This window comes from Myxine glutinosa, chromosome 3 (assembly GCF_964187855.1).
Source record: "Myxine glutinosa chromosome 3, kmMyxGlut1.1, whole genome shotgun sequence".
Lineage (NCBI taxonomy): Eukaryota > Metazoa > Chordata > Myxini > Myxiniformes > Myxinidae > Myxine > Myxine glutinosa.
Genome location: NC_136263.1, coordinates 65604163 through 65629659, shown reverse-complemented (window position 1 = coordinate 65629659; position 25497 = coordinate 65604163). Strand labels below are relative to the sequence as shown.

General features: G+C 51.1%; 1 protein-coding gene across 5 annotated transcripts in view; it reads left to right on the top strand.

Annotated features, from left to right (window-relative positions):
* LOC137423490 (thymus-specific serine protease) overlaps positions 1–25497 on the top strand; it is a 182526-nt gene that overhangs the window by 104084 nt on the left and 52945 nt on the right. For all 5 annotated transcript variants that reach the window (XM_078774145.1, XM_078774144.1, XM_078774146.1 and 2 more), the window contains one exon: positions 1726–1855. In XM_078774145.1, coding sequence (XP_078630271.1) covers positions 1726–1855 — 130 coding nt within the window. The remainder of the gene's footprint in view (positions 1–1725; positions 1856–25497) is intronic.

Sequence of the window (25497 nt, the reverse complement as noted above, 5' to 3'; positions counted from 1 at the left end):
TTCTGTCGTGGCTTTGGGTCTGCCAGACCTCTTCCTGTCAGAGTTTCCTCCAGTTTCCAATATACTACTTCCTGCAGTGCAATATTGTCCAAATAATGCTTCTGAGGGTGTAATAAGTCTGTTCCAATACTGCTTTTATACAGACAGGGGGTTTGTAATCAAGTAATCAGCAGAGGTTGGGACACCTGTAGGAATTGTTTGCATCAACTTTCAAGGCTTAATTTACTTACATTGCTGCAGAACAGCTGAAAAATTGTTAACCCATTACTTGTTCCCGGAAGAAGGCCTTATTTTTTTTTACAATATAACTGCAATTTGCATTATTTTCCCGTTTTTGCTAACCTAAACTTTTTTTTTAACCTCGAGCAGTTTACTGCTTACCTTTGTACCATTTCAGGTTATTCACTGGACATTAAACTGCATAAATTTCAATAAAAACTGGAAAAATTGAGATGTTCTAAAACTTTTGACTGGTAGTGTAAATTGATCAGCCTATTTAGTCAGTGCCAGGATGAAGGCCTCCAGAGCAACCTCGTCCGTTCTGTTCTATCAATGTAATTTTCGGTCATTGAATATTCCAGTAAATTTTTCGATTTAATCTCCCTATCTGACCTTTGCTTCTTTCAATTTTTTGGATTTAGTCTAGACTTAATCTCTCTACATCTGTCTCCTTCAGGGCCTTCTCAAGGTTGCCAGTTTTTAATTATTGGTGTCCACTGGTTATTCGTTTTTGCTAAGTTTCCAGCCTAGTTCCATTTCATTTTTGGGTTGTGACCAGAATGTAAAGGAATGTTTTCTGTATGATCCTATAATTTTTCTTCTTGCGCCTTTTGGTTATGCCGAGACAGTATCTTTCCATGGCTCTTTACGTGGTGATCAATGTTTGCTCCATCTCCATTGTTAGAGACCATGTTTTGGTGCCCGAAGTCATTACTGGAAGAGTACAGTGATTGTAATCATCTTTCTATATTTACAGGACCGAGGCTCATGGAAGAGCAATGTAGAACTGACAGTGAGGCAAACATCATGGCCATGAATGAAGAAGAAGAGTAGAGGTAGGAGGTAAGGAAACACTGAAACTAGCAAGGAAGATGGTTGCGTTAGGAAAGGTTAATGAATGTAATATAAATCACGAGTCAAAATTGGGGATGACAAAAGATGGCGGCGCAATGCTTGTTTGATGGCCTAGATATTGAGGGAAGAGTGAGACAGAATAACCTCTGGAAGGTGGTTACATAGATGGGAGACGATAGGATTAAACAGTAGAGGCGAGCAGTCAGCTTGAATTTTGGAAATTTAACCATAAGGGTGTTCCTGGAAGAATGTGTGCATCCTGGAGGTCTCACGGTTTCACCATCATGTCTAAAAGGCAAAAAAAAACAAACAAAAAAAAAACTCATCGAACTCGAGGCAGGAATACCACCTGATAAGAGGCAGTAGAAAAACAGAAACACCACCGAACTGCCTGTGATGTGGAAGCAATAGAGCTTGTGCTTCAGCCTCGTCGTTGGGCATTCTGATAATGTTGAGAGCTTTTGATGCCATATAATCCAGCAAGGACTTATGAGATTATTGGGCAACAGTTTATAAGGAAGAGCAGTACTCCTTTGAGCTACACAAAAGCCTGGTAAACTGAGTAACTTTAATTTTCCAAGGAAAAAGTTGGATCGTCGGAGGATGTGCAGTCTGTTGTTGTTAACTGTTGTTGTTTTGTCTTGGGGTCAGGTGGTCAAGTAGAACTGGCGAGGAAGATGGGTGCCATGGTGGTTGTGTCGGAACATCGTTTTTACGGAAAGAGCAAGAATCCTGAGGGCATCACTGATTCAGACCTCAAGTTCCTTACCGTGAAGCAGTCGTGAGTCCAGATACTCTTTCTGTTTTAATACAATTCCTTATCAATCTGGATTTCTCTAGGTGTTACCATCATGTCTAAAGGCACAAAAATAAGCGGAGACCACCATTCTGGCAGACAAGGACTATATCCTGGGAAATTGCTGGGCATTGTGATTGAGAATACATTATAGTAAAGAATAAATATCAGGTGCATCAGTGGATTGCAACATTGAGGAGAAATGACAAGGCATCATCCATGATTGAAACTTATTGTTGTAGCATTATTGGAATGCCATTTAGCAAGTTACCCTTCGAGGTCTGATTTTTGGATAGCTACCCTTATGTATATATATATATATATATATATATATATATATATATATATATATATATATATATATATATATATATATATATATTGTTATGGAACCGGAGTACGGCACTCCCCTTCGGGGGCGGGGGGGGGGGGGTGGGGGGGGGGGTTAATCCCCCCTTCTATTTTCACTGGCCGTCTCCGCTCCTGACGCTACCCAGCTACCTCCGGAAAGGCAGGTGCACAGCCCCGTTCGTACCGCGGACAGATGTTAATTGCCGAGCGGTTTTTAGCAACCGTGGCACTAACTATAAACAAGGACTAGACCCGATTCTTGAACGTTGGCCAAATCGTGCCACAGGTATTCAATTGGGAAATCACTAAAGCGACACGGATGTGAAGAAGAAGCAGAACAAAGGTAGGAAATACAAATATGATTTATTTACGAATTACTATTTACACAATCAAGGAAACCAAGGAAGAAGGAAGAATAAGAAAATAATTGCAGAAAGAGGGACGGACCAGAAGGACACAGTGCAACGCTAGCTTACCTATGGCAGTCTTACTTACAAACCCAGGACAGAACAAACAAAGACAGACTCACACGAATGGGGAATTCTCAGACAGGAATGGCGGGAAGGATGCGAAGGTGGGACCACAGGGCACCACAAGCGGGTCCGCACCGGGCGGGAAGCGAAGAGCCGGCAGTTCCTCGTATTCGGCTTTACACCGCACACCGGCAGGGTCACTCGCTGCCCCGTCAGGGCTTCACGCGGCTGGTTGAAACGGGGCTGGTTGAAGCGGCTCTCTGCAGAAATCTCTCTTCTGCAGAACTCAGCTGGGTCACGCATCTGCCGTCTCTCTCACGCATCTGCCGACTCTCTCACGCATCTGCCGACTCTCTCACGCATCTGCCGACCCTTAAAAAGGCTTGTGCGCGCGCTTTTATTGCCCTGGGGCGATCAAGCTGCCGGCCTCCAGGACACGCCCATCGGTGTGCTCGCCTCGGCCTTGATTGGTCGCGAGGGCTCACCGATCCCGCCCCTAGAGGAGGCGTTGGCAAGGCCACGCCTTGTTCCTGGCGCTGGGCTGACTCCTCCCACCTTCTGCTCCGAGATGACCTCGTGCTCAATGGAGTCTTGTGGCGAAAAACACGGTCCCAAAGCAGCAGCGACGAATGCAGAAAACCGCACGCAGAAAACCACCCAATGCAGTTGGCAATGGCTGACAAAAGGGGAATTGGAAGGGAATCTACCTTATTTGAATTCGGTGCAATGGAGTGTCAATTAATGGAAGACAAAGCCTTAAACTAATACACATAATAAGGCGATAACTACTGAACAGGGAGATCTATGATTTTCTACGTGATTGTATGTGGAATAACTAAGGGGACGACCTTTGACCTTTATACACAACCCGGAGGGTGATATTTTACAACAATTCATTACACTACAACAATACAAAAAAAACACAACACAATTCTCAAATCCACAACACTGCACCCTCCTCCTCTTAGGCACGTCCCGGGCCTATTAAACTTTTACCTTTAGTGTGGCACGTAGGTGTAGTTCCCTCTACATTTAACCTGACCCTGAGTGTGACAGTTTTAAAACACAAATAAATATGTCCCGCTGCTGCATTGCACCCTATCTAACAGATTTACGCCCACAGCTAACCGAATTGCGGAATTGTCTTCAAATTACAACATGAACGATGGGGGAGCATTATTTTTCAGTTAACGCTGGTATTTACAAAACTAACCCCAGGACCTGTGATTGTTCTTTTCGGGGGGGGGGGGGGGGGGACAGCCTGCTCTGCATCGCCGCACCATAAAGCACCAAAAACGCACCAAAACACCATACCAGTGCACAGTCATTGCGTTCAAACAAAAATAACCAAACAAACCCTGCTGGTGGTCTTGCTCTTCGGCTCCCTCTGCTGGCTAATGCTCTTCCAGATGTTGTCAACTTGTTCTTCTTACTGGCGGCCTATTTGGACATAATAAAAAGGCACACAATGCGTCCATTTTTAATTTATTTATGGCCCACGGGGCCGACTATAAGTGGTTCACCTGTGTGGCATAGGTGCCATGCTACCAAGGTCTGCCAGCAAGATCTCGGGCCATCATGGCCGGTTACAGCAGAGGGGCCATGCCCCAACCCGTGGGGTCCATGAGTGGTGCTCAGCCACAGACATGTGGTCCATAAGTGGTGCATCGATGCAGGCAGCTGTGGTTGCGAGAGTTCTGGCACACAATGGCGGACTCCCGCACGCTCCCCTCGGCGCCCAGTGGCGCACAGTCCTCGGGTGGGAGATGGGGTGGGGGGGGGGTGGGGGGGTAGAAGACAGTTGAGTGAGGGGTAAGGTCACAAGGGTACACATCAAAACAAGGCGATGCAAGACGAGGTGCGTACGGAGAGCGAAGTGAGTAAGCTCGTCCCTACCGTACGTTACCTACTCTACCCTTGCCCTTACCCCATATGTACACAAAAATCTACACATTTACAAATTCGTCACTACTGTCACGTCTTCCCAATATCTCCCCTATACCAAATTCGTCTCCACAATCACTCTAACCAAAATTTGCCATCCCCAATTCATCATCAATCCTCATAAGGAGGGAGAGATGGAACATCACACAATGTCACACCCACGTCATGATGCGTCTCACAATCCAAATAATAATCCAAATAAATGCACAACAAAAATAATAAAAAACATGGCATGGTGTGGAGTTACGTCATCTCCTCAGGTGAGTGGATGTCGATGGTGCAAGGAGATTTCAAACCTAACTACTTCCTAAATGACATTAACACACCTTACACTACCCAGGGTCTTTCCCTGCAAAACCATTGGCCAACTTACTCTATGCGGTTTTAAGAACCAATTTCCCATTGACCAAACTGTGGTGCTTCATCAATTTGGGGTCTCACTCCCCCGATTCAACTTCCTGTGCCTTTGCACAATTTCCGGGCTGAGTCGTGTAGCTCTCCCAGCAGGTCTACCCACCTGCACACCTCCACCACTGTAGTTGCCTCCGAGCTTACCTGCTCCTCACCCTACCTATCTAACTGGGGAAGGCCCTCTGGCGCTCTCCCCACTCGGTGCCCTCTCTGGCACTGGGCTACCCGGGTCCGTCCTCCGGGTCCTCGGGCCCCATCCACAACTCTAACGGCTCCCAGAGCCCACCTGTGGCCTCACCTGGCCGACATCCTAACAGTGGCGGAGTGCCCATTTAACTACACACACTAACAGGCCACACGCCCAGCCATTTCCACGTCACTAATGCACCCATCCAAACACCATTCTTCCACACGCACCACAGATGCCAATATCCAACCACAATTTACCTGTACCCTCTACCTAACTCTTAAACTACCCTCCCTGGGTATTCGTGATGGGGTCCATCCTTCCCATACACACCTTCGCACCATCCACTCCACTCCACAGTTTCCACCATACTCACTCCACACCATACATTCCATACTCCATGTATTCCAGACCATGTATTCCATACAACCATTCTCCATTCACCTGTATTTGCACACCTGTGCCATCACTCTTGGTGCTACCTGCACCCTCCTTCCTCCCAGGACCATTTGGTCAACCCAACACACAATCACCACGACTCAGTCAAACACTGATCCATACACTTTCGATCCTCAAACACTCGGCATCATCTGATCTAACTACTCCCCTCTGAAACTCGGGCTTCCCAGTCGCCCCTCTACATTATTGCGCTCCCTCATCATTATCATCCAACTACCCTCTCTATGTCCCCACTACCTGTCCAATGTTGCTACTTACCTTACCGTTACCTATGGTCATCTCTAGGTCCTTACACATTTTATCCTAACCCTCCCGGGCTAGTTTTCACTGCCAAACCCCATAAAATTATAGCTCCTTTGCCCCCTTATTGTGAGGGATGGCAGAGTTGCCATCCCACCACATCGGGTATCTTCTACTATCATTATCAATTTTGTCATAAAATTTCAATCACAAATTTTGCTTTTCCATCCACAAATTTCCTATCCCTACCAAATGTCCTTTAACTCGCCCTCGGTGCCTCTTCACATGCTCAGAACTTGGCTTCGCCAAGTCGAGCAATGAACGCGGGTGGTTTGTTGCTGGCGGTTGGATCCGTCCGGCATTCGGTGCAGGGAAGGGGGTTCACTCAGGCCGAGATCCCAAGGTCCACCTCGGCACGGAGCCTTTCGGTCTCCCGCCTGATGACCCGATCTCGCCCTGCCGGAACGCCGCAACCACAAGGGGTCGCCATCCCGACCCTTCTTACCGGGCACTTGAGTTAGTCTACCGGGCACTTGAGTTCCACCTAGCGGAGCACGGACGCGGCCGTTCAGAGCGCGGCCCGGCGTGGATCCCGTATGGCGGTTCCTTTGAAACCGCCGCGGTTATGATCCCCGCTGGTTCCCGCTGCACACGAAGCCCGGCACGAACCGAGGGCTCGCTTCGGCTATAAGTCGATCTAACCGCTATCCCGTTTAACGTCGATGTTTCACCTGCAGGCTCACACGCATACGCGACCCCTTTCATCCTCACCGAGCTCGGTGCTCCAACGCCGCCCGTACACCCCGCATACTTCGTTATTGCACTTGTTCTTGTTCCGCTCACCGACTTCGTCACACACCTGACTACCGCACACCTTAGCACACACTCGTCATTCGCACACCTCACCAACACACCTCTTCGCGCCCCCTCCTCGGTCACATCCCCGGTGACAACCACGGGTGTGCACTCACTTGCACACCCAATCACATGCTTTACTACTAACTCAAGTGTGCATTCCCACACGCGCTCGACCATTCCAGGTGTGCATCCTTCCATTCCAGGTGTACATTCTCGCTCACCTGCCACAACCAACTCACGCTCCGTGTCACTCTCACTACTTTCACCACCACACCCGGTCGCGCATTCACCCTCACTCTTGACAGCGCACTCTGTTATCATGCACTCCTCTGTTACACACCTTTTTCATGCATCCTCCTGCGCGCACACTCTCCCGTTACACCCTCCGTAACACTCACCACAGGTGTGCATTCTTCCGTTACATCCCCTGTAACACTCCCCATCACGCGCTTCCATGTGCCCCCCGACACACGCGCTACGACCAACTCACTCTTGACAGCACACTCACTCCTCGGCGCGCACTTTTTCCTCACACACCCCATAGTCGGACATCCTCGCACACCTCCTCCTTCACACTCTGTACCTGTCGCGCACTTTACCAGCGGCCTCTCACGAACACCCGGGTCTACACCAACACCCAAGCCGACTGCATCTCCCCTCACACCATATACATTCCCGAGTATATCGCCACTCACCTTGGCACCTGGTCTCCGCTTCTCCTCCGCCACCTGCAAACTCTTTATTTGGGTACTGAGCACATCATCATTTTTTGAACACAGACCTTGCACATATTCCATGACTTCCTCCTTTATCTCCCTCTTAGTTTCCCTCCGTCTCTTCTTAATTTCACTCACCCCCTCTTCCACATCCTCGAAAATCTCCTTTACCTCCCTCATTTCCCGGTGCGCCTCCTCAATTTCGTCCTCTAAGGCCACCTTGACCGTTTCTATATGCGTCCTCACCTCCCGGTCCTTCGTCTCCATTGCCTCTGTCACCTCGTCCAAACGCTTTGTCAACCCCTCACGTACCATCTTACATTTCCTCTTCGTCGCTATAAGTTCCTTCTTGATGTCTTTCTGCGTCGCCTTTAACCCCCCGATTATCGCAGTGTTCTTCTCCACTTGATCCACTAATTCCCTCTGTCCCACCATCAGCTGTTCCACTCCCCTCGTTAGATCTTCTATTCCCCCTGTAACCTAGCCGTACTAGTTCTCACCTCTTTCTCCATATGCTCCTCACCTCGCTTTACCTCCTCGCGTACCCCCGCGAACTCCTCGCTCACACCTTGTCTGATCTCCTCCCCCATTTCTCCCATCTCTTTGGTAGATGCTACCCTCATCTGCTCCAAATCATTCCTCTGAGCATCCAATTTACCTTCCAACCCGATTTTCACCTCCCCTATCTGGTTCCCCATCTGTTTGATTTCCCGGGCGGATTGCTCCCCTATTTCCCGCAATTTGTCTTCCATCTTGTCTTCTAGCCCCGTTAACCCATTCTTCACCCCTTTTATCCCGTTGTCTAACCCCTCAAATTTATTGTCCGACCCCTCAAATTTATTGTCTAACCCCTCAAATTTATTGTCTAAACCCTCGATTTTATTTCCCATATTACTTAACCCGTCTCTGATTTCCACCCTTGATTTGTCCCCCTGCAGGTTGAGGGACGCCTGCATTTGTGCCATAAATTGCTCCATGAGGGCCTGCATCTGGACCGCCCCCATTGGCGCAGCGGGCACGGCTACCGCGCGCTCGTGCGAGGAGCCATTTTGTGCGCCTGAAACCTCGTGCGCGAGGGCACCATCTTGCGCGCCTGATACCCCCGCAACCACTTCACCATTGCTCTCTTCCTCCATTTCCTCCCTGTGGTCCTGGGTTACCCCTAACCCCTCTTCTAATTCCCCCACCGGCATCCCGTCGCCTTGACCATCCATGGCACGATTTTTAAATTTAGGATGTTAAAAATAAAATCTCGGGCCACTCAAAATTTTGAGCGCGCTATTCGCGCTTCAGGTCCGAATCCATCCCACTTCTGACACCAATTGTTACGGAACCGGAGTACGGCACTCCCCTTAGGGGGGGGGGGATAATCCCCCCTTCTATTTTCACTGGCCGTCTCTGCTCCTGACGCTACCCAGCTACCTCCGGAAAGGCAGGTGCGCAGCCCCGTTCGTACCGCGGACAGATGTTAATTGCCGAGCGGTTTTTAGCAACCGCGGCACGAACTATTAACAAGGACTAGACCCGATTCTTGAACGTTGGCCAAATCATGCCACAGGTATTCAATTGGGAAATCACTAAAGCGACACGGATGTGAAGAAGAAGCAGAACAAAGGTAGGAAATACAAATATGGTTTATTCACGAATTACTATTTACACAATCAAAGAACCCAAGGAAGAAGGAAGAATAAGAAAAGAATTGCAGAAAGAGGGACGGACCAGAAGGACACAGTGCAACGCTAGCTTACCTATGGCAGTCTTACTTACAAACCCAGGACAGAACAAACAAAGACAGACTCACACGAATGGGGAATTCTCAGGCAGGAATGGTGGGAAGGATGCGAAGGTGGGACCACAGGGCACCACAAGCGGGTCCGCTCCGGGCGGGAAGCGAAGAGCCGGCAGTTCCTTGTATTCGGCTTTACACCGCACACCGGCAGGGTCACTCGCTGCCCCGCCAGGGCTTCACGCGGCTGGTTGAAACGGGGCTGGTTGAAGCGGCTCTCTGCAGAAATCTCTCTTGTGCAGAACTCAGCTGGGTCACGCATCTGCTGTCTCTCTCACGCATCTGCCGACTCTCTCACACATCTGCCGACTCTCTCACACATCTGCCGACTCTCTCACACATCTGCCGACTCTCTCACGCATCTGCCGACCCTTCAAAAGGCTTGCGCGCGCACTTTTATTGCCCTGGGGCGATCAAGCCGCCGGCCTCCATGACACGCCCATTGGTGAGCTCGCCTCGGCCTTGATTGGTCGCGAGGGCTCACCGATCCCGCCCCTAGAGGAGGCGTTGGCAAGGCCACACCTTGTTCCTGGCGCTGGGCTGACTCCTCCGACCTTCTGCTCCGAGATGACCTCGTGCTCAATGGAGTCTTGCGGCGAAAAACATGGTCCCAAAGCAGCAGCGGCCAATGCAGAAAACCGCACGCAGAAAACCGCCCAATGCAGTTGGCAATGGCTGACAAAAGGGGAATTGGAAGGGAATCTACCTTATTTGAATTCGGTGCAATGGAGTGTCAATTAATGGAAGACAAAGCCTTAAACTAATACACATAATAAGGAGATAACTGCTGAACAGGGAGATCTATGATTTGCTACGTGATTGTATATGGAATAACTAAGGGGACGACCTTTGACCTTTATACACAACCCGGAGGGTGATATTTTACAACAATTCATTACACTACAACAATACAAAAAAAACACAACACAATTCTCAAATCCACAACAATATATTATATATATATATATGCAGCTAAGTGCTGAAAAGGGATTTCTTTTTATTTTCTTAGCTGTCTTTTTGTTGGTGAATGAATCGAAGGTCCACCATGTTTGAAGAAGAAGAGTAACAAAATTTATTGAAAAATCAAGCACGATCGTGGAGATTCTTAGAGGAAAGAGAAGGACTCAACGAAGCCTTCAGGATCCCCAAACATCGGACTCCACCATGCCAAGAGTAGAGTTTAAATACAAAAACCGAATCAGATTATTCCCCAGCGAGACAAAGGCAGTTTCAAAGGAATGAAGGGTTTGAAATGGCCCCATCCTGTCCTTATCGGCCCGAATTGTTAATGAAGACCAGACTCAAGTCTTATCCCCTATCCTATCGGCCCGAATTGCTAATGAAGCCCTGGCTCCAGACTTCATCACAAGAAGAGCTGTTCTCAGCTGATCCTGGATAATTATTTTGTTTTCAATACAAAGTGAAACTAACTACTAAAGCAAATCGCCATCATTAATGGCACAATCCCCCACAATTCCCTCCTTTTGGCTCTATTGAGACAATGTATCAAAGAGACAATTTAGGGTCAGCAGGTAGGCATTTCTTCATACTCCGTAGTCCTGGCTCTGTATGCCTGTGAGCGCCCGAGGAAATCTCCAGCTCACCCTTGGCCCAGCGTAGGAATCTTGCCTTCGACAAACCCAATCGTTGGACTGAGAACGCAAGATTTAGGAAAACCGAGACAAAGCTACACCTGCAATGCTTAATCTAACGGTGGTTAATTGTCACCAATCAGCCCCTCGTGGCAGGCCTCTGTCTTCTCTGCATCTCCACGTCGTGGTCGTACATGTTGTAATTGTAACGGCTCTCCAAAGGCAGTCAGACCCAAAGCTAAGTCAACGGGTATTAGACTCACACCGAGAGCTTGCAATACATATAGCGAAACAGGAGTCGACAAGTCCTGCACCGCAGGGGATTTTGTAAAAAATCATCACAATCATCATATTCCTCAATATCACATTCATTTGGGACAAGGGAAAACATACGTGGGGAATTAGCCGATACTAATTGGGAGAGGTTTGGGGAAGAGCAATCATTGCTATCTAACGACACGTCGTCCATGTACTCGTTCGGATCGGCGGAAAGAACCATAGTCTTTGCCAGCGCTTTCTTCGACGTCCATCCTGAAAAGTATTTCTTTACACACCTAAGCACAAAGGCTTTTATTAGTGCCCCCAAAATTACTACCCGAATTACCACGGCAAGTGCGGTCAACAACCATTTAACAATCGTGCCTGTCCATCCTTTGAACCAATCTGCAATCCATCCGACATTCCAAATCGCTCTCTTGCTTTGCCTATTCAGAGGCCTTGAATCTAAATTGAATTTAGAGGCCTTGAATCTAAATTGAATTTCGAGGCCTTGAATCTTGAATCTAAATCTAAATCTAAATTTTATGCATGACCAGCACTGAGTCTTGTTCTAAATTGTTGCCACCTCTCTTGCTACCTTCCAATATGTGTTCTCATCATTTCTCACTTGAGCTTCGTCTCGGGGGTATGGTTTGGGTATGATTTCGAAGTTTGCTTTTAATCAGCCATCCCTCATTCCCGATTTCCACCATCCTTTACACCTCAGCTTCATGAACATGCCTTCTTCCAAGTGTGTGTGTCTGTAGCCTTAAATCGGGTGACCCCCATTTGTATCCCGGCTGTTCTTCCACCTGGAGAGTGGCTACCCCCCAATATGATTGTGCCTGAATTTTTTTTTTAAATACCTGTTTGAACCTACTTCCATTCAATGACACTTCCCAAGTCACGGTTCTCCACATACTATGTAGGTCGCTTATGATTGTTTCATGAAAACATGGTAGTGATATTTCCTGCCCCATTACTATGGTGAGATTTCGTGTTTCCCAGATACCCCCTTGTGCGCTACCAATAGATGGTCCGTCGCCCCTGACGCATGTCACCATTGCTATCAGAAGCATAATTCCTGTGGCTGACAACGTCATTACTGTGTTGTGGTGTCTGATGCTAGGATGGTCAACTTACAATGCGTTGCATGGATCCAGGAGGGTTTATCTTTGCAGAAGTCTGCGGTAGTCAACAATACCTGGAATGGCCCCGCTCACCTTGGTCCCAGGGCGTTCTTGCGGGTGAAGTGCTTCACAAGCACCTGGTCTTCAGTTGGTCTTCAGCTTCTTCACAAGCACCTGGTCTCAATCAATTCCATGAAATTGTTGCATCCAACAGAAACCATTATTCCAACGATTATTTTAAACAAACAAATTTTCTCTAATTCACCCGGCCCCTGCCCGGGTCCCACTTTCAGCATATCATGCACCTGTTCCCTGCACCTGTTTCGGCCTCTGGCCCAATATTGTCTTACATTGTGTAGGGATCCATGGCGTTTCTCACCAATCGGAAAATGAGTTGTTCCAAAAATTGTAATTAAGTCCAATCCTGGGTCTCTCCACTTCAATCCTCCAGAGTTGCCCAATATCTATCTATAGATATTATCCCAATAATTATATAATAGTAACCCAATATTCCAATATCCAAAAAATATCAATATCCCAATATCTACTATGACCTAGAATGGCACTTGGTGGTTGGCCACATCACTCAATGGTGAAGAATCAATTAAATAATTCTCAGATCCAAATCCAATCGTCTGTCCCTGCAAAACACTTGCCACATTCCCAGCCAAAAGCCTGTTCAAAAAACCCTATCCTGTGTCCAATCACCTCCCTTTTTTAATTTCTTTATTTCATTGCAAATAAAACAAATAAAAAATATCAAAAACAAAAATAGTTCTAATATGTATTACTGTCGTCAAGACTCAGTGTGGGTGGAGGTGCCTTCTGTTGACAATGTGATGTATGTATCAGGTGGTTTTACCTCCATATCTCACTGCAGTGTGCGGTCAACAGCACCTGTTTGGTGACCACCTGGTAGCCCAGCCCACCTTGGTTGGAGGCGGTGCTTCCTCCTGAAACTCCTGATCAGAACCAAGTTACCTGTAAATGGACACTTTTGATAGTTTTCATTAGTGTTGCCCATAAAGGCAACACGTTATCATTCAGGTGGTAAACATTTACCCAGCATGCCTATGGACTGTTGGTTGCACCACCACCAGCTGCCAACCACCACGACGTCCCTTTTGTTATTACCCAGCAGCCACGATGCCTCCAAACCTCCAAAAAAAAAAAGAACCAGACCAAGCGCTGTCCCCATCGAACGGCGACACCACAACCACAACCCTAATGACATCATTGCCAACAACCAGGCCACAACATAAAACAGAGATCCACAATATCCTGGCCGATTAACATCTCCACACTCGCCACCCGGCGTTCTCCACAATGACATTGCACACCACAACACCATAACACAACTGCCTGGTGTAATCAGCACCACCACCCTTTAAGGTCAAATTCCATCCACTACTCACACCACCGGATCTTCTTTCAGACTCGTCCTCACCCCTCCTTTTGTTCCAAAAAGGTGACCCAAAATGCCCAGTTCAATCAAACAGATAGACAGACAAACAGAGAGGTTCCATATTACAAAATGCAAATATTCGATAAAAATAATTTCATATTTCCCCCAATTCACTCATAGTCGAAAATTAATAACGACCATCGACACCTAGATTTACACAGGAATTCCTGCTACCACAAGCCACCGATATCTATCGAAATGCGAAACGCTTGCTCCCATCTCACCATTTCACAGCCCTTCTTGGGGGGCAGCCCAACCTCTACTTGGTGCGCACCTCCTGCACCTCACACCTCACACATCACTCCAACACGGCCCCCAAATGCCACATGACCAAAAAACCTCAACCTCCGACACTGTCCGCAACGCAAGCTGCTGCGCCCCGCAACAGCACCTCACAAAGCACCTCACAACTGGAAGATGGGTCATGGCTCTTTCTACACAGTGAAGTTAAAGCAGAATATCGCAAAGCATAATTTGAATAAAAGATTGAAGCAAATTACAAGCAAGCATAATCCCCACAAAGCACCTCCTGTTGTATTAAAGCACGGCTCTCCCATTCAAAACCACATTTCCAGCGAAGATCACATCACCATATTTCACACCTTACCTCCCTGGAACAGCCGGTGGTCCTCCTAGAGATGCATTCCGATGTTAAATCGCTTCAGCACCTGAGCGCTCAATTTTGGCCCTCCATGGAATTGCACCATGGACTTCACAATCGGACAGACAGACAGGGGTAAAACGATAACCACAATTACCTTCCCCCAAGCAGGAGACCAGAGCATTCCCATTCCATCTGCGTTCTGCTCAAGTCCGGTCACAACCCTCTGAGATGTTTTACTCACAGACAGACAGACAGACAACAGAAGCGAGCCACAAGCCCCAGAACCCAACCAGACTCAAACTCACTTCCAAAGGACACCACTTCTCCAGACTGGCATAGTCTCATCCACAGTCTCTTTGCCAGCTCATTTATTAAACGAAAAGCAAACAAAAATCGTTTGCCAACAAAGGGCAAATTCTGCCAACCTCATGCAGAAATCAGCACCCCACCTCTCCAATTACCTTCTGACATTGGAAGGGATCCAATGTAATGACATCATCTTCCTTTGAACTCGGAGCACACTGACGTCATCTTACATTTCCCCCCGTCCCATATGCACTGGACTATAGGAATTAAAATCATTTTTACCCTACTTGTCAACCCACGGAAATATTAGCAATTAGATAATCATTTTAGGAAATACAGAAAAATCAATGCAGCAAAAATCAGCGCAACTTAAAAATTGATATCCAAAATCAACATAAAACCAGGCAGTTTCTCACCAACCCAGGCACCGTCCTCGTTCGCTCTCCCTCCGTGAAATCTGCAAACCAACTTCTATCGGGGGGCCTCACAAAGCATTCTGTCATTTTCAAAATCACACAGGTGCCAGTCACATTTCAATCATGTCGACAGCTCACACAACCAACCTCTATTTACAGGCACAGGTACCATCTCCATTACATCTGACAACAATTCCAGCCAGCCAATCAAACCACAGGTCAATCAAACCACAGGCATATGGGACGGGGGAAACAACTCCCTTGCAGGTATACCTGAAGGTATACCTTGCAGGTATTTCACACCTTTTATGGCACGTCACGTGCACCTCCCACGCGACCCTATACCACTTCATTTATTTCATTCATCTCATCATCTAATCGGCAGCCATCGTTGTGAATTTTAACCCTTCTCATTACACAAGGCTGCAAAGCAAGTCTCCATAATCCCGATTCATATGAAATCCACATTAATCAGATTCTCTGCACCTGTACCAGGCATCCGCACACGGTTTCTTAAATGAAAACAACATAAATTTTTTGGGACTCTTAGTTATTTCCGTCCTTCCTGACTCGAAATCTTCTTCTTCCACAAAGAAATCAACTCCATTTCAAACAAATAAATTTTATTTATTCAACCCCAGTCTCGTTTACTTCCATCTCCTCCGCACCCCAGACCGAGTGCAGTGCACCTTTCGCACACCTGTATGTGCATGTTTCCCCAATCTGCCAATCTTCTGCTCCTCTCGAATGTCCCAACCAATCCACCTGAACAGTGGGCGAGCCCTTGCCGGCATTCTCCATGCTTTGTTCCACCACGGCACAATGCCAGCTTGCATGTCTCCTCCTCGCGTGGCGGCTCCACGCGCCGTACAATCTCTCCACTCTGAGCCCTTCATTTTGGCTGTCCATGAAGGTGCAGCCATTCGACGGCTCGTTGCATCATTTACCCGAACGCTGGTTGGTTACTGGTCGCTCCGATTCCCAAAGCTTATTATATCATACTTAATTATACTAATCATATTAATCATATTAATCATATTTCCGCTCCGACCACTCGATCATTTCCGATTTAAACATACATTAACGAATTTGCAGCCCTTTATCCAACGCATTCCGCGATCCCCCGCGGGCTCACGCAGTCACAATTTGCATGTACGGTGCATGACGTCACACGGCACACATGACTCGAAGCTCGCTCAGCTCCCGCCAGAATGCGCAATGCCGGTGAATGACATTTATTTAATTATCCCAATTGATGATCGCTCGCCCCGGAGTTTTAGCCTGCCCCCAAATTTTTTTTTTGTCCCAGTTCAAGCCCCTGAACACACAGTTAAGTCCCATATCTGCCTCTCCCTTAAACAATCGTTAACTCTCAGAAGTCATTTTCAATGTGGAGTCTCCAACCCATGTGACGCCTCCAGCCAATCATTTTCACATCACAAAGATGGACGTTTGGGTGTCCCATTTCCTATAATTAGTTGGTATCTTTCACGAAGTTGGTATCCCATCCCTCGGATAGACGTTAAAATCGGCATATCCGGCACGGATTCCCCCACGTCAAGCAGGCGAATCACAATCATTTGGCCGGCCGATACGCCGCATCCTGGAGCACACCACAACCTAGGTTCTCCATCCAAAATGCAATCCAATGGAAACCACATGACCTAACATCGTCATTTTCAAACTCCATGCCACGGTGCTGTGAGATGACAATACACAATACAATCGAAGAAGTCCTTGATCAATCATACATGATAATCAGACATGATGACAATATGATGATACACGATACATGACACACATCTCACAGGAAGACTAAATACACACGTCCATAAGACGGCCAAGCATACACGTCAATGACACACATCATTGCAAGCACACACCCATCCACACCAGGTGTGCAGCACATCTTCCCTACCATCTCTTTCGTTTGACATCATTTTAACATCACATCATCTCTCCATTTAACCAAGAATTCAATTCAAATTCAAATTCAAAATCGCCAATCAGCCTGACGCAAGCAATTCAACGCGATGACGTCATGCCGTCTTCAATTCAGAGCGCACGTTCGCGCTTCCACATAATATACTTTGGCCCAAGTTCCAAGTGAATTTAGCTCATCTACATACCACGTACGTTCGCAGGCGAATGATAGCTCTGAAGGAACTGCGCTCCAACGCGAGTCGAAAGAATTGACGCGACCAAAGACGGAATTCGTCCGAGTTGCTTTATTGAAACAAAACAGCTCAGGTATTCTGACAAGCCCGTTTATCGGGCAGCAATATATATACACATTTATGTCGGGAAGTTTGCCCGGCAAAAGCTATACCGGGCATGCCCGGGTGTCAAGGGCGAGCCTTGGAAAGGCGAGTCTGGACCTGCCCGGGCGTGTTTGGCTGCGGCCTGGCAAGTCGAGGCTGGGCGTGCCCGGGCGCTCTGGGCGAGCCCTGGAAAGGTGATAGCGGGCATGCCCGGATGCTCTGGGCGAGCCCTGGAAAGGCGATAGCGGGCATGCCCGGACGCTCTGGGCGAGCCCTGAAAAGGCGATAGCGGGCATGCCCGGACGCTCTGGGCGAGCCCTGGAAAGGCGAGAGCGGGCATGCCCGGGAAAGACGAGACCGGGCGTGCCCGGGAGGTTCGGGCGTGCCCGGGAACAGTGAGTCCGGGCATGCCCGGGAGAGGCGCGTCTGGCCGTGTTCTGGCCGGTGCAAGGCGATTGTGTGCATCCAGCGGTAACCGCTACACACGCCCCTCCAGAATCGACCTGCACCGGCAGGGTCAATTTATGGGGGGTCCGGATGACCCGGCCGAAGCGACCCCTGGAGGGTCGTGGGGAGGGGACCGACGTGGTGGTGGGTGGTCGAGCGGGGGGAACTGTGGACGGGGGGCGGCCTCGCCGCGGAGGAAGGGCCAACCGTGGTGGTCGGTCGACGTCCATGTGCGCCGGTTTGAGGCGGTCCACAGAAATCTGGTCCGGCCGGCCGCCGAAGTCGATGATGAAAGACTTGTCGCCCTGTCGCAGGACCCGGAAGGGCCCGTCGTACGGCGGCCGGAGTGGCCCCCGGTACGCGTCATGATGCACAAAGACGTACTCCGCTGTGCGAAGCGCCGGGGGGACGTAGGACTGGGGGCCACCGTGGCGGGACGTCGGCACGGGGGCAAATCGTCGGGCGGCCTCCTGGATGTCCGAGCGCTGGCGAGCGGCGGACCAGGGACTGGTAGCGTCAGGCACGAATTCGCCCGGGACTCGAAGCGGCTGGCCGTAGACGAGCTCGGCGGCGGACGCCTGGAGGTCTTCCTTGGGGGCCGTGCGAAGGCCCAAAAGGACCCACGGCAGCCGGTCGGCCCAACCGTCGTCCTGAAGGCCGGCCATGAGTGCGGCCTTCATGGAGCGGTGAAACCGCTCGCACAACCCGTTGGCTTGGGGGTGGTAGGCCGTGTTGCGGTGCAGCGTGACCCCCCAACGAATGGGCGACCGCGCCCCAAAGCTCAGACATGAACTGTGGGCCGCGGTCGGACGAGATGTCCGCTGGTGCGCCGAAGCGTGCGACCCAGGTGGCGATGAACGCCTGCGCCACGTCGGCGGTGGTGGTGGAGGCGAGGGGCACGGCCTCCGGCCACCTGGTGGTCCTGTCCACCATGGTGAGCAGGTGGGTGAACCCCCGCGAGGGGGGCAGGGGACCCACCAGGTCCACGTGGATGTGGTCGAAACGCCGTTCAGGCACGGCGAAAGGTGCCAGCGGGGCCTGGGTGTGGCGGTGGACCTTGACCCGCTGGCAGGCCGTGCAGGCGTTGGCCCAGTCGCGGATGTTTCGTCGAAGGCCGTGCCAGACGAAACGCGCCGACACCAGCTTCTGAGAAGCTTTCCGGCCCGGGTGAGAAAGGCCGTGGATGGAGGCGAAGATGCGGCGCTGCCAGGAAACGGGCACGATGGGGCGAGGCTGGCCCTGGGAGACGTCGCAGAGCAGGACGGTGCCCGCGAAGGGAATGTCGGCCAGGCGGAGGCCCGTGTCCGCCGCACGGAGTGCCTGCACCGAGGCGTCAGTGGTCTGGTCGGCCGCCATGAGCGCGAAGTCCACGCCGAGGTGGACCGCGTTCGCGCTGGCCCGAGAAAGACAGTCGGCCACGGCGTTGTCTTTGCCGGCGACGTGCCGGATGTCCGTGGTGAACTCCGACACGGCGGAGAGGTGGCGCTGCTGGCGGGCCGACCACGGCTCCGTGACCTTAGCCATTGCGTAGACCAACGGCTTGTGGTCGACGAAAGCCGTGAACGGGCGGCCCTCCAGGAGGTGTCGGAAATGGCGAACGGCCAGGAATAGCCCGAGCAGCTTGCGGTCGAACGTGCTGTAGTTTAACTCGTTCGGCCGGAGTTGCCGGCTGAAAAAAGCGAGTGGCTGCCAAACCCCGTCCACCCATTGCTCATGGACGGCACCCACCGCGTAGTTGGAGGCGTCCGTACTGAGGGCAATGGGCGCGTTGAGCACCGGGTGAGCCAGCAGCGTTGCGTCGGCGAGGGCCCGTTTGGCGCTGGCGAAGGCCGCGTCCATGGCCGCGGACCAAACAATGTCATGCTTGGCCGGCTTGCCCCGGAGGGCCTCGTAAAGGGGCCGCATGAGCTGAGCAGCACGGGGCATGAATCGGTGATAAAAATTCACCATGCCGAGGAACTCTTGGAGGGCCTTGATGGAACGGGGACGCGGGAACGTGGTGATGGCCTCGACCTTGGTCGGCAGCGGCACGGCCCCGGTCTTGGTGATGCGGTGGCCCAAAAAGTCAACGGTCGTCGCGCCGAAGTGGCATTTGACCGGGTTGACAATTAAGCCGTGCTCGCTGAGGCGACCGAACAGTGTTCGGAGGTGGAGGAGGTGCTCGGCGCGGGACGTGCTGGCGACGAGGATATCGTCCAGATAGACGAAAAGAAACGGCAGGTCGCGCAGCACGCCGTCCATCAAGCGCTGGAACGCCTGGGCCGCGTTCTTGAGGCCAAACGGCATCCGCAAAAATTCGAACAGGCCGAACGGCGTGATGACGGCCATCTTCGGGACGTCGGCCGCCCGGACAGGTACCTGGTGGTAGCCCCGTATCAGGTCAATTTTCGAAAAGATGATCCGTCCCGCCAAACGGGCGGAAAAGTCCTGAATATGCGGGATCGGGTACCTGTCGGGGGTGGTAGCGTCGTTGAGACGGCGGTAGTCGCCACACGGGCGCCATCCACCTCCCGGCTTTGGCACGATGTGCAGTGGCGAGGCCCACGCGCTATCGGAGCGCCGCACGATGCCGAGGTGCTCCAACGCGTCGAACTCGGCCTTCGCCACGGCGAGCTTGGCCGGGTCGAGGCGGCGGGCCCTGGCGTAGACCGGCGGGCCCGTAGTGGGTATGTAGTGCTCGATCCCGTGCCGCACCGCGACGGCCGAAAACGTCGGCCGCGTGAGGGCCGGGAATTCCGCGAGCAGGCGAGCGAACTCGTTCGCTGCCGGGAGGGCGCACGCCAGTTCGGTCGGCGCGGAGCTGCTCATCGTGCACGCCAGGGAGCTGAAGGTCTCAGCGTTGACAAGGCGACGACGTTTGACGTCGACCAGCAGCCCGTGCGCGCAGAGGAAGTCGGCGCCCAGCAAAGCCATGGGGACGCAGGCGGTCACAAAAGTCCATTGATAACGCTGGCTGCCGAAGCAGAGGGTGACGACGCATGGGCCGAAAGTGCGTATGGCCGAGCCATTAGCAGCGACCAAAGAGGGGCCGCAAACGGCGTCCCGCCTGTCCTGCTCGGAGGCGGGTATGACGCTCAGTTGGGCGCCGGTGTCACACAGGAAACGCCGCCCAGACGCTTTGTCCCGAATAAACAGCAAGTTGCCCGAGTGGCCGGCGCTCATGGCTGGGAATGAACGCCGGCCCGGCCATTTCCCGACCTGCCGAAAGTGCACGGGGGCCGGCACGTCCGAGCCTTGTGTCCGAACCTGGCGTGGTAATAACACCACGCCCGGTCAGGTGGAGGCCCCGGCCGTCGTGTCGGAAGCGGGCGGTGCGGCGTGGCGGCCGCCAGTTGCACCGGCAGTTCGGCCTCCAACCGCGCAGGGCGCTCGGGCGTCGTGGGCATCGCCTCGGACGGCGGCGGGCTCCAGGTAACCGCGCCGATGTGCTGGCCCGCCGAGGAGATCTTATCGGCTTCCCTGGCGAGGGTGCGGGAATCCGTGATCAACGTGCCAGCCAGGGCGAGGCATACCGGGTGAGGCAGCTGGCGAAGGAACAGCTCGCGGAACAGAAAATCCGGAGAGTGCTCACCGAGCAACGAGAGCATATAGTCCATGCGCTCTGACGGGCGCGTGTCGCCGAGCTCGGGCAGAGCGAGCAGGCGCCGTGCGCGTGCTGCCGGTGAGAGGGCGAAAGCGTTGAGGAGGAGTGTCTTCAGCGCGTCGTATTTGTCAGCAGCCGGCGGGTGCTCGAGGAGGCTCAAGGCGCGGGCCGTGGTGGTGGAACCGAGCGCCGCCACAACATGGTGGAAGCGGGTGTCGTCCACGGTGATGCCTCGCAGGGCGAACTGAGAGTCCACCTGAGCGAACCAAACAGCCGCATGAGCCTCCCAGAAGGTAGGCAGTTTAAGCGTCACTGCCGTATCCATGTCGGTAGGTCACCAATGAAGGAACTGCGCTCCAACGCGAGTCGAAAGAATTGACGCGACCAAAGACGGAATTCGTCCGAGTTGCTTTATTGAAACAAAACAGCTCAGGTATTCTGACAAGCCCGTTTATCGGGCAGCAATATATATACACATTTATGTCGGGAAGTTTGCCTGGCAAAAGCTATACCGGGCATGCCCGGGTGTCAAGGGCGAGCCTTGGAAAGGCGAGTCTGGACCTGCCCGGGCGTGTTTGGCTGCGGCCTGGCAAGTCGAGGCTGGGCGTGCCCGGGCGCTCTGGGCGAGCCCTGGAAAGGCGATAGCGGGCATGCCCGGACGCTCTGGGCGAGCCCTGGAAAGGCGATAGCGGGCATGCCCGGACGCTCTGGGCGAGCCCTGAAAAGGCGATAGCGGGCATGCCCGGACGCTCTGGGCGAGCCCTGGAAAGGCGAGAGCGGGCATGCCCGGGAAAGACGAGACCGGGCGTGCCCGGGAGGTTCGGTCGTGCCCGGGAACAGTGAGTCCGGGCATGCCCGGGAGAGGCGCGTCTGGCCGTGTTCTGGCCGGTGCAAGGCGATTGTGTGCATCCAGCGGTAACCGCTACAGCTCCAATTTGACATGTTCCCATCCAAAAGGGGTACCGCATCAGCGGCACTGCCACGCCCTTAGCCAACGATGTCATATATACTCCGTACCCATCAATGGTACATGTTACCATACCATCATATACCAATATGCTATAGCATTTATTTATTTATCAGAAAACCATTCGCACTCTGGTTAAGTCCGGCCGTAACCTTATCCTTCCAGACTCCCGTGTCTTTCGTTCCACACAAAACATTCATACCACGTGACCATTGGCACCTCGTACCGCTCGCACTTTCACACACCACGCACACCCAGCAGTGTCAACACTCGCATTACTCGCACACAGTCGCACTCGCAAAACTCACAGCACAACGACACGTGCCCCTTCAACTCAGCAGCGCGCCTCACCAACCCGCCGCAAACAGTGTGTTCGGGCCAACAATCCTCATCCATTCGTTCCTCCCACACCAAAAAAATCCATTCATGCTGGGGAGGGGTGTTAGGGATGTGTTAGGGATGTGAAGGGGGTATGGAATGGGGGGTGGGGGTGGGTGGCGGGGATCCTTCCTACCTGTGCTTCTACCTGGCCCCCTGCTGTGTACCCACCTTTTCTCTTCAGGATCACCTGTCCTGTTGTTCTCTTGGATTCTGTTTTCCTGTGCTTTTATCTCAATGGAGCTTCAGCTCTATTTGACCCTGGTCTCTGACTTGACCTTGTAGTTGCCACTACTATTCCTGCTAGGCTAGCCTGTTTCGCCACTGCCTGCCTCTTCATCCTCTTTCCACCACCCATATACCTTCCAATAGTCGGATGGGAAATGTCTCTTCTCTTTCTCCAGCTTGTCTAGAGCTTCCTGACTTGACCTTGTAGTTGCCACTACTCTTCCTGCCAAGCCTACCTGGTACCTGCGCTTTGTTCTTCTTTCTGGCCATTTCCCTTGGGTCTCTCCATTAGCTCAGCCTATGCTTTCTCTGGTAATGCATACCCCATCATGTCTCTAGGCTGTCCATCCTGGGATGTTCATGGTCTACAGGTGTCGTCCCGCGTCCACCTGGCCTCACGATCCCCCCTTCCTGCTAACTCACCCTGCCCTTGGTAAATCAATAAACTCGTTACTCTGGGTCAATGGTCCATACTTACAATTTGTCTGTGGCCCAAGCTCAGACGATGAAGGAGGAATGGACCAAAACCAGGGAGGAAGCGGAGTACGTAATTTTGGATAATTTTCAGCACAAGGGCTCACTTTAATCAAATCGGTTGCCGGCCGGCCTCTCCTCTCGATCTCTCCAGGGTCCATCCTCCTCTCCGACTCCAAGATGGAACCCCACTCCTGGTACCAATTGTTGGTGAATGAATCGAAGGTCCACCAAGTTTGAAGAAGAAGAGCAACAAAATTTATTGAAAAACCAAGCACAATCGTGGAGATACTTAGAGGAAAGAGAAGGACTCAACGAAGCCTTCAGGATCCCCAAACATCTGACTCCACCATGCTAAGAGTAGAGTTTAAATACAAAAACAGAATCAGATTATTCCCCAGCGAGACAAAGGCAGTTTCAAAGGAATAAAGGGTTTGAAATGGCCCCATCCTGTCCTTATCGGCCCAAATTGCTAATGAAGCCCTGGCTCCAGACTTTATCACAAGAAGAGCTGTTCTCAGCTGATCCTGGATAATTATTTCGTTTTCAATACAAAGTGAAACTAACTACTAAAGCAAACGCCATCATTAATGGCACAATCCCCCACATTTGTGTCCGTCTGGAGGTACCTCACTGTAGAATTTTACCTCAGTATTTCTTTCCATTATTTTTATTCATTGCTTTATTTTTTAATTAAATCCTTATTGTTGAATTTTTATTTGTCGTGTTTCTTTGTTCGTGGGTTCGGGAATAAACCCGTGTTTCTTTATGTTCAGATAAACGTCTTGCAGCCTTCCATCTTGCGTGCGCGAAACCCACCATATATTTGGGTGCCGCCTCAGGAGTTAAAGCTGGTTCGGTTATCCGTCATCGCCGGTGACGCAACAACATACAGTATGTATTGTTATGAATTTTGGGGTAGTGACATATATAGATTCAGGTAGATCTGCGTAGGTATCGTGCTCCGGTTGTCGTGATAGGGAATCCCACATGTAATAAGTTCTGTCTAGCCCGGATGTTGGATTAAGTGTGTATTTGTGGTCATACAAGGATGGCCTTGTGATAAGTAGAATAGGGATTATGCTAATTCCCCTGTGTAAGAAACTTGTGATCATTCCATTCTCCCATATGGCAACACACATAGACACTAGTTAGGAATCCATCCCCATTAGCGCACAAACTAATACAATTCTCCTCTCACAATAAAACTTACTGGAAGAACAGGCAGGAAGCACCCACGCATTGCGCCGGCATGGCGATGAAATATTGAGCAAGGTAGGCTGAGGCCATGCCCACTTCATGACGGATTGGTCAAAGGGTTTGATGGGGAGATCACACCACTGGTATGGAGGGCCAATCGGCACGCAGCTGAAGCCCAGAGACAAGAAGGAACCAACTGATTGGCCAAGGGGGATCAATAAAAGTGGAGAGAAGCCGACATTTTGTCTTCTCGTTTTGGATGCCATAGCGAATGGTCATGGACTGACATATTCTCTCTCCCCCTTTTGTGCTCTCGGCTTGGACTGCTCGTTTGTGCTTAGACCTTCTGCCTGCCCTGGATTTTCCTTACGTTTTGTTAAATTGTCGTGCCTTCGGACTTTGGTGGAGAGACGGTTGAGCGAGCACGAAGAGTTGGGTTCTCAGTACAAGCAACTGGCGTACCAGCACGGCTTGCCACTGCAGCGAGGAGAAGCAGGGGCGAGGGAGACGTCCGGTGAGGCCTAGCAGCGCGGAGCGAGAGGTTCTCGCCAGCGGAGGCCTGCTTCATGCCAATGACCAGGCAGTTCCCGCCAACACTAGTGCCGTGTCCGGACTGCATGCTCGAGTTTGGCGACATTGACGAGGACACACCGCAGCCAGACGAGATAAGTCCCCACGATAAAACACAACAGTTCTTTTAATTTATATCCTCTCTTGTCTGTTTTGGAAGTCTGGTGTGTGGGATCCCAAATTAGATTTTCGTTACTTCGTCGCGTTTCTTTGTCCCTGCATTCCGTTTAATAAATATTATTTTTTGTACATTCTAATTCCGTTTTCGTTTGAGTTAAATTTCCACAGGGTTGAAGACTGCGCGCGGGACCGTCAGGTAAAAG